The following is a 15,199-nucleotide window of genomic DNA, read 5'->3' as shown; positions in this document are numbered from 1 at the left end:
TCCTCATCCAAGTCTGCAATCTTCGGTTTAGTGAACTCGGTCACCTAACCATATCATCATCATAAGTCCCTTCCATCATAGCTCCCCCACTGAAGGTTCCACCAAGACTATCTCTTGGTCTCGGCCATGAGAAGTCCACCCAAGCATCATCAAATGTGTGCCCTCCTCAACCTGTCCATGAGTCATGCCGGGCACTTAGCCAAAGTGGCTAAAGCATGACCCAATCCTCCACAACGATCATCATGTTCCTCCCTTGTCACGGGCCCTTGCACCTTTCATCACAAGGTCACAAGCAACCCCAACAAGTCCTGCAACAATCGACAATCCTTGCTTCTCCATACAAGGTCTCATCATAGACATCCATGGTAAGATCCTCCCTAGCATTGGCAAACTGGCTTTGCCCTTCCCTGCATATGGTCCATCCACCAAATGCCCAAATGAAACACAAGTATCAACACTTCATCATTATTGTCATGAGGTTCCTCCATATGAGTATCCTCATCCATCCATGTTGACAAACTGCACGATCCTGGTCCAACTTGGCCAATCTCAAGTTCATCCTCCATCATGGTCATGTCTGCAACATCTTCAATCATCATCACTTCCTCTTCCTTGATAGCACAATCTGCAACTTCACCTTGCTCCATTGTCCAACCAAGTTGACGAAGCTCTCCTTCAACATTCTTTTCCAAGACTTCAAGTTCCTTTCGAATCCGGGGATTCTCTTCTTTCAACCTCCTCAACCTGTATAAGGTAAGTAAGAGCTTCCCTTCACATTCTCCCAAACCTGCCATGCCTTGTACTTCGTCTTCCCCGGTTCGTACTTCGTTTGGTCCACAGACGCCCAAACCGTGTATACCTGCCCACACGCAGTCCCACTTGCCCACCTGACAAGTGCCCAAATCGTATGACCAACACGTAGTACCGCCTGCCCAACTCTACGATACCTGGTTCCAACCTTTACCAGCTTCACCAAGTTCCCTGCAACCATGAACCGGCCCTTGTTCCACTTGTATGTGAAACTAGCTTCCTTCACCTGCAAGTACCTGCTTCCACTGTCACGAGCAACCTTGCTCAAATATCAACTGTCAAGTGTATGTACACCTGCTTCACCCAGCTTCCTGCAAGACTTCTCCAAGTCTTCAGACCTGCTCTGATACCAACTTCACTTCGGTGAAGTTGTGTAGCAGCTTCAACCTTCAATACCCTGAATCAGCTGCTCTGATACCAACTTCACTTCGGTGAAGTTGTGTAGCAGCTTCAACCTTCAATACCCTGAATCAGCTGCTCTGATACCAACTGTCACGCCCCCAATTCTTTTTTCGTTTAATTGAGCGGGTGCGGCACCGCCTAAGTTAATAACTTGTTCACCGTTAATTAACTTTGCGAACTACGCCTTCAACAATTCATAATAAACATGAATTCATATTATTAATGTGCGGAAACCATCAACAATATAAGAATAATAATAACTCGACAATAATATAAAAGAAGAGATCTTTTATTATATAATGAGAGTTTACAATGGCCGGGAGCCGCGCTCCACCGGCGTTAATAAAATAAGAGGGCGCCCGCCCGTGCAAGAGCGCACGGCGGTCTGCCACAATACACCACCGAAAATACAATAATACAATGATACAAAGTGCGCACTAACTTGGCGTTGGGCGGGCGGGCGCACCCGTGCACGACCCGTGCCCAAGCCACAACCCAAACCCAAGTGCGACGATGTGGTGTGGGCGCCCGTGCGCACCACCGGAACCTCTACACGATCCTCGCCCGGCTCGGCGGGCTCATCCTACCGAGCTGCGGTAAAACCTGCGCCTTTCTCAAGTGCGCACACTTCTTGTGCGATGAGAAGCGACGAAAGATCGATGATGAAATGAGCTCGCAGTTCACTCCATTTATATGCATGATAGGTCGCTGCTCCAACGTTGGGCCGACCTCCAAATCCTAACACAAACGCCCACCTAACGCTCGCCCTCAATGTCGGCTCGCCCGATGTGTGGGTGCGCCCATGGTCGGCTCGCACGCTGTCCACCCACCATATATAATCGCTAGTCTTCTCCACACTTGCACGCACATACAATGTTGGACGCTCGCACTTTTACTTAGTTGATTTTTCACGACGGAGGGAGCGCGCGCCCGTGCCCAAGAACGAAGGGCGTTACAGGTTGGTTCGAAATGTGTCGACAAATGAAATATCATGTGAATGATGAACCACACTCGTTGGTTCGAAACGCGTCAACAAATGAAATATCATATGATTTACACCGAAAAATTTCTCATAAACTATTATGCTTTTAAACTTTTATTTCATATTTATTATAAACAAACATTCTAATTTTATTTTTCATTATATTTTTCTACTATTTAAAACCTTATTATGCAATATTATTAATTTTCTCCGATTCCTTTTTTTCAATAATAGTATATTTAAGTAGGTACCACCATTTTTCAATCAAACATCTCTCGCCAATTAGACAAATTTATTTCTATAATTAACAATTAAGTTATTATAAAATAAAAATTAAATAAAAACATTATTGTTAATTAAATCTATTTCCATCCCATCATAAACTCTTTATTTTAGATTGCCGTGTTATCATATAGAATTTTTGTTACCCAAACTCTTAATAAAGAAATATAATATTTTGTTTTAGGTTTTGATCCAACAACCATTGGTACAAGTTAGACACGTAATAAACTCTCATTGCAAACGCGTTTCTCTGTCAGGCTTAAATAATTTCTCTTACATTATGTGGAGAAATTTCAAGTTTACACGGCAGGGCGGATGCATAAATAATTTCTCTTACATTATGTGGAGAAATTTCAAGTTTACACGGCAGGGCGGATGCATAAGAGACGACGATGCGGGTGAAACTCTCGATGTTATCGGTCACTTTCATGCCGTTTTCTTTAACATTTTCTTTACCACATAAATATAAAAAAATTTACCTTCAATTTTTTTTAATAATCATACTAATTAATAGCAGGTCGGAGCAATTAATGACAGGCAACGTGTTCATTGTTCAGGGGCGCGGTGACAATTGAGTTTCAAAATGCATTTTTCAATGGCAAGAGATAACGGGTTTGTCATTGGGCATTAAATGTTCGGCTATCTGCGTTTCTGATAGTTTATAGTTTTTTATAACACTCGCGCGGTGATAGGTAAATAAAAAAAATAGTGTGTGTTAAAAAGCTATCGGGGGCGCATGTAGCTGGGCATTTAATGCCCAATGACAGACCCGTTAGCTCTTGCCCTTTTCAATTGTTCTTTCAACAGGTGGATAGAAATTAAACGCTGATCATGCCCATTAAAAGACCTACAGAATAATAACTTTAAATGACGTTTACAGGCGGACTAGCTTTAAAGAATTACATAATAACAACCTTAACTCATTTTCATATATATATATGGATTTTCTGTTATGTCATTTTTATATTTGTTTAGATGTTTTATGTGCATTTTCTATACAAAGTTGTCTATAGAATTTTTGATCTTGTCCAATGTTTTGGTGGGACATTTCAACCCCGTTACGAGGGATCAAAAAATTCAGTGAATACAAATTAGTATTTGGAAACTTGTAAATAAAAAGAGGTTTAGTAATTAATTGTTAAAAAATATTAATAAATTAAGTAAAAAATATAATTAAATTAAAGACATAAAGTAACTTATGGGTGAAATGACTTTTTTCATTATCATTTTTTTTTATTAAATTTAACTAAAATCCGATAGAAATTTCTAAAATTTTGAGATTAAATTGTTTAATTTGTAAAATTCAAGTGTTTTAAGAATTTAAGAATGCTGGAAAAAAAAAGCTACTCTTTAATATTAAAAAATGCTAAATCTATTTATATATTCAAAAATATATTTTAAACAATAACAAATCATATTCTTAATTAAAATTGAAATTATACAATCAAATTTTAGTAAAAACAACTCTTTCTTTTATAAATTAGATTATAACAAACTAAAATAACTGTAAAAAAAAATAACAATTAAAAACAAAAAAATTATAAATATAAATAAATTTAGTCATAATACTGACTGCAAAATTCCGACCATTTTTTTTTTAATTTGGACAAAGATTCCTTTCCTGGGCACATGATTTATCGGTAGCGATGCACGGATGTTAATTTACAGCTACAATGAATAATTAATTTAAAAACAAAAAATTATAAATATAAATAGATTTAGTCATCATACTGACTGACTGCAGATTCCAATCATTTTTTAAATTTTGCCAAAGATTCCTCCCCTCGGAACATGATTTATCGCTAGCGATGCACGGATGTTAATTTACAGCTAAAATGAATAATTAATAAATTCATTAAAAATAGTATTCTAAGCGGGGGAATGAATGAATGGTAGCCATTTTTGATTTGGATTGCTATTACTAGTCTCTATATTTCGAACGCGTTGGTGTGGAGGGAAGTCTCTGGCAGCGGATCGATGATTCGTGAAGGCGTCCTATAAATTCCTTCTGTTCCGAATTTTCGAGCAGATTCGATATCCATTTCAGCAATCGTGTGAATTTTAATTTTAATTTGGATCGACTTGGAATATGAAGATAGCAAAGATGGCATCGGAGGACTCTGAAATCTCCCAGCCTTTGGTGGAGAAAGGAGACGACGGAGAGATTAAGCTGCAATTCGAAGTATTCATGAAGCATTTTGAAGCAGAGGATAATGGAGAGGTTTGTAAAGATATTTCCTTCGTCAGCGATGGAAGGGATTTGAACTCCAGACCTGAAAAGCAGGAGATCGATGATGGCGAAATCGGTGTTGAGAGCCTTGATTATGATCCCATTCAGAATTTTGTGTCTGCCAAAACGAGAAAAATGCATACGCGCAGGCACCTATATGGGTATTATTCTCATCTCGTTTTTGGATATTCTTTATGAAGAAGGTCCCGTGAATTATACAGAGTTGCATAGATATCCAAATCTCGTTTTCTAGTGACAGCCTATTTAAAGCTTTAAGATATTGATAATGCGCTCGAAACATAGCTTAAACTCTATCAAATTTAAAATCTAAATTGAAAGAGGAATACAATCTGAATTGCCTTTGATTTGAGGTCACGAGATTCAAGATCGAGAGGCACCCTAGTTCCCGTTCTTTGTCATGGACCTTTTTTTCCACAGCGTTTGTTTCCTTTAGAATCGATATAAGCACCAAGTTGCAACGCATTAATGGCAAGATATGCCAGCATATTATACACCGTTGGATGTCTGCAAGTATACAATCGACTGTGCACCTATCCACATATACAGTCATTAGTGCCCTGCAGCTCGGTGCTTATTGTTTGCCACTGTGGATGCTCTTGGGCCTGAGCGAATAGCCATTGACATACTGTATTTCGAATGTAGATATCCATTCTTGAACCAATCAGCCTCAGTTGTCTACTCATTACCAATGTGGTTTCGGCACCTTTGCACCCTTTGCTTTCGTTGGTGCGCTGATTGCTCAAATACATAGTCTTCAGGGGTGTAGAAACTTGATTTACTAGATTCATGATTGTATCTAGTAGTTAATGGACTCCATTCTTAGCTGGTTGAGTGAATGCTTTATTTGAGCCATACACAAAAAGTGAAAACCATCCAGGCCTGTCTACACGACACCGCACTCTTTGGGCAGCATTGAAATTGCATTAGTTCTCTTGTCAGGGAATTGATATATGTCTTTTTGAAAACACTTTGTGATTAGCAGCGACACTATATACAAATCAACAAGGGCTGACATTTCAGGTGAGCAACATGTCCGCTCAGAACTCTTACTAAACATTCCCAGCGACCTACTTTGTTCACCAATTGCCAGACAAGAAAGTTGCAATCTAGTTATTAAGATTTCCTTTTAATTTAGATGTAGCCTTGTCTTTTAAATAATCTTCTGGTTATATCTAGTTGTATGGTTGCAAGATAATATGAATCTTCCATAAAAGATCCCCCTGGATTGCTGTCGCAAGCAATCTGACAGGACTTCTACGGAAGATCAATCTACTTAAACTTATATAATAGCATGTTTAAAGTGGACACAACCTGCCGCCCATGAGAGCAGGAACTCCTATGACAAATTTAACCATTACCAATGAGTGACGTAAAAAGAAACTGAAGCATGTAAAGTATCGTATATTGACTATTTATTTTATCACAGAGATTTGATGCCTATAAGACCATGGTAGACGTAAGACCTGCACTTCTTTGAAACAATTAATCTCCCTTTTCCTTTCCCTTTCTTTCACTATATAGTGTGGCTGCTAATCACAAAGTGTTTTCAAAAAGACATATACAAATTCCCTGACAAGAGAACTAATGCATTTTCAATGAATCGTGGTGAGGAAGGGGTCTATGCCTTCCCCCTTTTGCATCCGGATGAGCCTCAACTTCTCCTCTAGGTACATCTTCCGCTGCTCCGAAGTTCCCTGGTACAACGTGGAAAGTGTATCCCACATCTCTTCGGCTGTTCCCTTGGCCGCTATTGTGATACAACATGATCCCGGGCATGATCTAGGATCAATCTCTTTGCTTGTGCCATCTCCTTTCTATACTCCTTTAGCTGATCTACATCCTGGGGTTTCTGCTACCTCTGTATCAATATATGGCTTTAGGGCATATTCATCTAGAAGGAAAGACATCCTTGCCTTCCAGATGACATAGTTGAAAGCTCCATCCAACTTGTCCTGATCACGAAGTCTAGCAGTGGTCATCTCAACAAAATGTCAAAAACCTCCTTTTCCCTTCTGCTCAACTGTTGCAAGGCTATTCACACTCCCTTCTAGAGTGAGGAACTCTGCTCACAACGACTGTTGATCTGCAAGAGAAATCGAACTTCTTGAGACTAGAAGTTCCCTGAGGAAAATTCTCCCCCCCCCCAGTATGTGCTCTTCTTCCACTCGACGCTAGCTATGCTCTAGCGAACTGCCGCAAAACTACTTCGTCCAACTAGAGATTTACTCTGCGAAAATTGTGGGCTGCTCCCTTTGCCTCTGGAATCCCTCAATCTGGAGAGATCAAATTTTTCTGTCGCTCTCTCAGAAAAATTGAATCTCCTCCAGAAATTCGGACTCTTGGCAAAGTAACTGCGCTGCCCTCTGGGGTTTCGATCTGCTGCCCACACTGAACAACGAAACTCCTTCTTCATTCACTACTGAGCTCTCCGGCTGATCATCTGCGCTCTGATACCATGTGAAAATTCTAGAAAACCGGAACCCTATTGCAGCAACTGGAAATTATTCTCCTAATTGTTATTTTAATTTAACAATTTATTTACTGTTTCCTACAAAAAATACTGAATAACTCACAGTGCACTCTACATAAATAAAAACTGTGTAAGAATAAATGCTGGAAGAAATGCTAGCACATACACATAAAATAACACAGTTATTTTTGGACCAATGTCCCTGGAAAAACCCAACTTGGGAAAATCGGTGCAACAGTGAGGGTTTTATTTATTAAGCAATAGTGAAATAATTTGAGTACAAATGGATGTTGAAATTGGCAATCCTACAGAGAAATATTGGCAAGAATCCGGAGAGGAATTTTCCTCACCCCACAGGAAATCTCCCGGCACCACGTGCCTTCAAAATTTTGGCCTTCTGAGGCATTGCGTCAGCTTCTACGCTGCTCTGCGTAGCTAGTTGGATGGCTTGCCTTCTGTTGGATTCTGATGAAGTCGTTTTGCCTTCTGCTGACTAGAAAGATGTTTCTCCAGCACTTTGGGACTCCTTCCCGACCTTTGGAATTGAAAACGTCAATCTCTCCCAACAAATTGACTTTGCCTCTAGAGGCTACTGCGCAACTCTGTGTTAGCCTCACTGTGGCTCACTTGCCTCTCTGTAAATGCACTCACCAGACCTGGAATCCTTCCTTCGGCTTCACTGTCTCTGCCCCTCTCTCACTGCTTTGATTTCACTGGCTCTCTCTCCGACAACTGACTGCTGCCACTTTGGAAGTCGATCTGCTCATGAAATCAAACCTCTCAAGTGTGTTCTCCAAATGCCCATTGACTTCTTCTTATAATCCTCTATTGGGACTCTAATGACCAAGATTAAATCTTAATCGATGGCTAGGATTAATTTGAAGTCGATCCGTGTGAATTTCTAGATCATTCATGCCTTGGCTTAATTAATTATGATTAATTAGCCATATTCCCTAAATTTAGATGTAGGAAATATTTAAAAACTGACTAATAATCTAATTAAGTCATTTTTAGGCAGAATTTCCAAAAATGGTTTCTGGGTTTCGGAGATCTCCTGCATTGTAGCCTCTCCACAAAATTTCAAGGCTAGAACACATCCGATGCTACAAAAACTAACAGTCCATGGGCATGAAACTCAAGATGTTCAAGGCGGTCTTCCAACTTGACTAGCTGAGCATGGAGACGCCGTTGGTTACATCGGAGAGACGCCATACAGTCCATCTGGTCCCATCGGGCATGCTGTATATCCTCTAGAAGTCCCACAGATTCCACCTAGTGTTCATGCAATTGTTTGCTCATGTTCACAACAAGAGCTGTAATACAGTTCACTTGACGGGGACTGAACTCCAAGGTAGGGGGAGCCATAGTAGACGCAGGAGTTGGCAAAACTTCCATGGCGATTTTGCCATCTTGCTTTGCCTCCCCTCCTCCCCCAACAACATCTCTCTTCACTCGAACACCGCATTGGGCCATTCCACTCTGGATGGCCCCTCCCTGCTGCGCTTGCCGATGCATCAAACTCCAAGGAGGTCCCAAGTGACCCAAGTAGACCAGTGTCGCGAACTTGAATCCCGATTCTCGAACGCCACCACCTACCGCACAACCTCTTCCCCAAGGTTAATGCTGAGGGGACTATCACCACCACTTAGGTTGAAGCAACCAAAAGGGATGGAGGCACGACTGACCCAGACTGTAGGACAAAAGGACATTATCGCAACCCCACCCCAGAATTCTAAAATACCATCAACGAGGAACTATTGACCTCAAAAACCGAGACACAACCGACCTGAGGCAACAACTATCCCTCGCGCTGCTTCCCACAGAGATACACAACAAGGAATTAAAGCACATGCATGACACCTCAAACAAACAACTCAGAGCACCCAACGAAAATTCTTTCAAGACATAAACAAATGCGAAACCGACCTAGAGCACCACCACACCACCATGCAAACACCCAAAAACTGCAACCAAATAGTGGTAGAACAAGAGGGGCACCAGAGCCAATGAAACAAGGACCCTAAAGCTTGACTCCCAACAACTAACAACCCAAAACAAAGGGTCACAAGGGCTTACCTAGTAGACTAGGAGAGGTGCCTTGCAAGAGGCAGTTCTTGATAGGGCCGTAACAACAAAGGACTCGAAACGCCAACTCCCATCGAAGTTTCTAATGCTCATGCGCTACGCCAGGACCGGGGTCCCAAACTGTGAAGTGCAATGCCCCCCGAACGAGCAAGGTACTGATTCTCCATAGGACAATCACAAACCACATAGTGTAGCAGCCCTGCTATAGAATACACAGGAAGCCAACCCATGCATTTCTTGCAAACTTCTTACCACCTCCAAAAATGCCCATTAGCCAAACAAAACGCCAAAGGTATTCACCTTGGCGAGCCAAATTGCACTCACCATAATTGTTAAAGGCTCCAGACGCACTCCACCTCGCGTCACACTTGTTCCTTGCAATACTCATGTACCACCCACATTGAAGGCGGGGGTACTCTCCCCACCCTTTGTCACATCACCGTAACTATGCTCAGCCACCCCCATCGGGGAATAATTGCTATATATATATGCTTTACTCAAGGTGGAATTTGGATATTGACATATTTTATTTATGATAGACATTTTTTTTTTAAATTAATATTTTTTCTTAAACACCACGTGCCAACTCTTTGTTAGAACTTAAGGAATAACAATTTCTCGCTCAAACTGGGACATAGAAAGGACTTATAGATGTAGAAAAAAAATTACTATTTATCTATCTATCTATAAAGTTGATACAAGGTATCTTTCATAAGGTTAACATTGAAATATCTTTTATGATGGATATTTCCTTTTTTTGTTTAATATTTATTTTAAATATCACTTGTCAATTCCATGTTTTGCGTGAAAGGAATAACAGATTTTCCACATACTGGACGGTAGAACACATCTTTCGGTGCAACTAGCCAAAGGTTTGTTTATCCTAAACCTTGAAATTCCTTTTTTTCATTAGCAGCTCTACTGTCCAATCTGTTTGATAACACCCCTCTAATTATGACACTTGAATGGGCAACTGTTTTGAGAATGTCAATTGTGTGAGTTTCACACATCGGCATGATGGTTAAATTAACTCATTAGGGTAAGACCATAAGATTGAAGCATGGATGGAGAAGATTGTACCCATGGGGGCTTCACTGGGGGAGCAATACCATACTACGTGCGCTCATATTGGGGGATATATATTGAGGAAAAAATGACAATATATTGAGCATATAATAGGAGGTAAAGGGTTTACATTGGCAGGTGTAAAAAATTGAGCTCAAAGTTAATGAAAAAATATAAAGGGGTATAAAAAATGTTAATAAAAAAATGGATACCTACAATATCTAGTGAAAGTAGGGGTTTTTTAAATTAGGAAGGTGTATTGGGTTCGTATTGGTAGCGGATTAAAAAATGTGATTTTTAAAGGTATTTTCCAATCTGTAGTCAAATTACAGGTATTGTTTAGTATGCCACGAATGCACATCAGAGGTTCATTGAGTGAAGCCCCCATGATTGTACCATAGATCACCACAGGAAATATTATGTACTTCTTTTATGTTGTTTGATGGTTCCAGTAAGGGTGTAGAGCGATGAATTCATTAAGACTTATATTTGATATTCATGACAAATTTTAATTAGACTGAGGCTTTTTTTGACTGTCCAGTGTATACATATGGATGTGTTTGAGTGGGTTGTAGAGTTTTTCTAACCCCCAGAGGCTCAAGGAGGTCGATCTGCTATCCTGTCTGATCTTGCATCAATTTCGTAAAGGAGGCTTGTCAACAACGTGTGCAGAAAAATCAGTATAACATAAAGGACGCCAGTAGAAATATTTTTAGGCCATTCTTTTTATTCACTTCATGATAAATATTTCCATATACATTTAGATAATGTTTTGCAGCTATGAACGAAATGATAACCAACAAATGTGATCTAAAATTTAAATACCTAGAAACACGATGAAATTTTGTGGAGGGCTTAGGACGATCATAATGTTCATTTAGGTTTCTATCTATTACAATTACATGGAATAATTTGCCCCTATTTTTTTGTAATAGGATTTGTTATTACACTTGAGTAAATATTAAATATGTTAGATTTTTACCTGTTTAGCTTGGATAGCATTCTCTAGCATTAATGGTGCTTCAGCCGGGCTGTTCTTGATTTGTGCACATCATCAGATAGAGAACTGTAGGTAGAAGGGCATAGCACTAGTGGAATAAAGGAGGCACGTAGCAGTTATGTAGGAGAGAGATAGAGAGGGCACATGCATGCACCAACCTTCAACTACTTCCAGATTTAAAACTGCTGCTCAGATTTAGCTTTCAGTACTATTTCCAGAATTAGAACTGTTGTTCAGATTTAGCTTCAGTTTCAATTCAGTTTCTATTTCAGTGAAGTTTTTAATTCCAGTTTGCTTTTTTGAGTTTTAGAAATAGGTGCTTGAATTGACTTAGTCCAAGTAGGGTGCAGATCTCTAGGAGCCAGCACTTGCTTTTGTACATGCTTGCTACTCTTAGTTGAGCGCTCTAATCTAGGCACTCTCTCATGTAGACCTAGGGCTCGTTTCCCTAAACTAGAATTAGAATTATGGTTAGGATCTGGTCCTCTAACCTAGGTGCTCTATTGTGATGGAGTGACAGGGTCTTCCAATGGGTTGTTAATGAGACTGAGGTTTTGAGACACAGCAGTAGAGTTTACTGGTTTTCAGATTTAATAAAACAGTAATGCATATTTGAGATTTCAACTTTTGTGTGTTTTCTATTAGTGTTTCCAATAGCATGTGTTTGTAGATTAACATATTCAGAGATTGTTGTTTTGATAGGGCTTCAGTATTTAAAGTTACCTAGGATTTAGTTATTCTTTGAGTGCAGAATTTGCTTACCATTGTATTAGAGCATGTTTTGTGATAGATAAGGTAACGACTTTTAAGAGGGAGTTTTTGGAGGGTTACATGGGTGGGATGCTTAAGCTTTATTAAATATAGCAAATCTGGACTTGTGGAGGGTTGCGGGCTTTGTCACAAGACACAATGACATGGGACACAGAGGACATGGAAATATGAGTGTCTGACATGGGACATGGAAGACATGGAAATATGAGTGTTTGACATGACACATTGTGACCTTGGAAATAGGACATGGGGGACGCTATTTCAATCTAGGAGTGGGTAAATTATTTGCAGACCAAGTTGATTATTGGGGCAGCAGTTTATTTGAGGAAAGGTGCTATTACAGCAGTGCCATTCTAGCAGGCCATTTAGAAGCTAGTGCGAATAGCCAGAAAACCAGTGCGAGTTGCCAGGGAGGGTTCGTTTCAGTTTCCGGACGCTGGGAGATCATCCGGGAGGCAGAGCAAATATTTTCTCGGGGCAGAGGGAGGCTGGACAACTCACTTGGAGCTAGTTTGTAGGCAGTGCAAGTTATTCCAGGCCTACAGTGCGCATTTTTGGTAGAGTGCTAGTTGCTAGAGAGGAGTGCAAGCAAGCTAGTGGAGGCGAAGTTGATTTGTAGAGGGAGAAGATTGTCTCCCAAATAGTTTGCCAATATATTTGCTGAAAGATTGCTAGTTAGGCATCTAGATTATTGTACCCTCCAAATTTGCTACATAATAATAAAATAAACCCTCATTTGCTGCACTGATTTTTCCTTCGGGGTTTTTCAGGGACTATTAGTCCAAATAATTGTGTCGTTTTTTATGTGTGTGCATCTATTTCTCAATTCCTGATTTTACCTCTGCAACATATTTTATTTGTAAAGAATTGCAGTGCGATTTAATCTTTATTTGCTGTATAACAAATAAAATGCTAATAAGTTAGGAGAAAAAATTCCAGTCACTGCAATTTCAAGGAATTTTCACAAGAAGTTGGTTGTACAAAAGATGAAATTTGGAGGCCAATAACTGTTTCAGTGGGGATACAAGTAGAAATTGAAACGAAGGATGTGAAATTTCAGGATGCACCACCAGAACTTGCTGATGACATTGCTGACACACAAGAACCATCAGTTGAAGCAGAAACCTGATGAGTATCAGGTCACACCACAAGAACTTGTTGATGACACTGCCATCACACAAGGACCAACAATGGAGACAAAGCGACTTGAGGGGAATAAAATCGCTATGACACAAGAACCTACTGACGAAACTACTGTTACACAAGAACCAATATTTGAGGTAGTACAACCAGAGGTAAAAGAAGAAGAATTGAAGGAACAAGAAAATATGCAGGAACTCATTGAACAGGGAGAAGTGATCCCTTTGAGCCCTTCTACTTCCTACCCTTTTTTCCTACAAGAAAAGCTCCTCCTTTTCAAACTGACAACAGTTAAGGAGCAAAGACCATATAAGATGATTGATCCTCAAACTTTTTTAGAAATATTTCAGCAAGCTAGTTTTGTGGAACAACACTTGCTATGTAAACTATACCTACATGAGTATGTCTATTTTGGAGAGAAAGGCTTTAATTTTACACCTTATGTAGGAGAAACTCAATTGAGGGCTTTCACTTGTTGGAAAGCGGATTAGAATACTACAACAACCAATTTGAAATCCAAGTCATTGTATGTTCGAAATGAACTAGGGTTTACTGATGAAGTGTTGAGAGCATTCAACAAACTTATAAATTCTCTGGAAACAAGGGATCAGATGATGGAAATCATAAACAAGGTTCTGGAACGTTGTTCCATAAGTATTGAATTGTTGAAACAAAGTGCACTTGATGGGAGCAAATTGAGATGGGAGGCTTGTGAGAAAAAGCTGAGAGATGAAGACCCTTATTGTTTTCAGAGTTTTGTGCATCCACTTTACAGAATCCCTAAGTATCTGGATTGTGTTACAAAATGTGTATCTAGTTGGTTGGGGCTTAGATTTAAATTTCCATATTGATTTGGTTTTCTGTTCTTATGCATCAACATTCATATTAGTTGAAGTCAGTAGATGCAGAGATGTGGTGGCTGGGCTTGCTCCTTTCTCGTGGTTACAAAGCCCCTATAGATGATATAACAACAACATATAATTTTTCTGAATTGCATTCACATCATGCATCAAAATCTGATTGAAGAGGTTTGCACGAGGACATGTAGTTGCTTCAGTTAGTGGAAGGTGTTGGGACGTGGAATTGGCACCCTTTTTGTATCTGTTTTGTCTATCTACCATTTTGACCCTAAGTTATCCTATTCATTGCCTTTTGACCAATGTATGTTTATTTTCTATATCAACCTAATATATTCATATTTGCTTTTATTTTGGTATGAAGTTGACTATTTTAGACGACTTTATTAACAAAAGTGACAAGGGGCTATTTCAGGGAAGATTTGGCTTGCTGAAGGTGTTGTTGCAGGGATGCTATGATAATTCTTCTAGTTTTGTCTTGCCGATTCCATAATCAAAGAGGTGTTGATACTCTATCTCCTGGATCCTTTGTTTTTCCAACGACGACAATGACGATCAATATGGGTTATCACTCGGTCAAAGTCAACATTGGTCACTGTGCCAACAAAGTAATTAACCTATTGATAATGTAGCCAAAGTTGGCTGAGATAGTTATGACTCCTAGTCATTGGTCTTTTTGTTATTTTGAAAAAACTGTTACAACACCTTATATTCCCAACAAACTGTTGTAATATGTTACGTGAGGTTATTGATTTTGGCAACGAGAGAATCGAGAGATTCTCATGGTTGATTATGTTTCAAAGATAGATGTAATGTAATTTATAAAAGAGAAAACCATCTGCCTCATGGGTGGTGGCATCAACATTATAATTTTGGAGAAATAGTGTAATTGCAATAATTTCTAATATCAACACAACTCTTATGATGTGTGGCATCATACCTTTTTGTTGATTAGCTCATGAGTTGTGTGTACCAACTCCCTGCTAAGGAGGAAGGGCCCTCCTCTTTGGTAGGGATTACTAGGTTAGCGAGGTATTGCCATTGTATGTTTAGTTTCTCTTCATTTTAATTCATAATTGTTTTA

The 15,199-nt window shown here is 39.6% G+C and overlaps 1 protein-coding gene across 1 annotated transcript in view; it reads left to right on the top strand.

Annotated features, from left to right (window-relative positions):
- The first annotated feature begins 4,294 nt into the window (after nt 1-4,294).
- Nucleotides 4,295-15,199, top strand: part of LOC149251902 (chloride channel protein CLC-d-like) — a 214,408-nt gene continuing 203,503 nt past the window's right edge. Inside the window, exon 1 of the mRNA XM_089459624.1 lies at nt 4,295-4,867. Within this exon, the coding sequence (XP_089315750.1) occupies nt 4,566-4,867 (302 nt within the window). The 5' untranslated portion in view covers nt 4,295-4,565. The remainder of the gene's footprint in view (nt 4,868-15,199) is intronic.

The sequence above is a fragment of the Pinus tabuliformis genome, chromosome 7, assembly GCF_031772625.1.
Source record: "Pinus tabuliformis cultivar Carrire ecotype Pingquan chromosome 7, CPIR1, whole genome shotgun sequence".
NCBI classification, from domain to species: domain Eukaryota; kingdom Viridiplantae; phylum Streptophyta; class Pinopsida; order Pinales; family Pinaceae; genus Pinus; species Pinus tabuliformis.
Note: the sequence above shows the minus strand (reverse complement) of the source record. Positions and strands in the feature narration are given on the sequence as shown.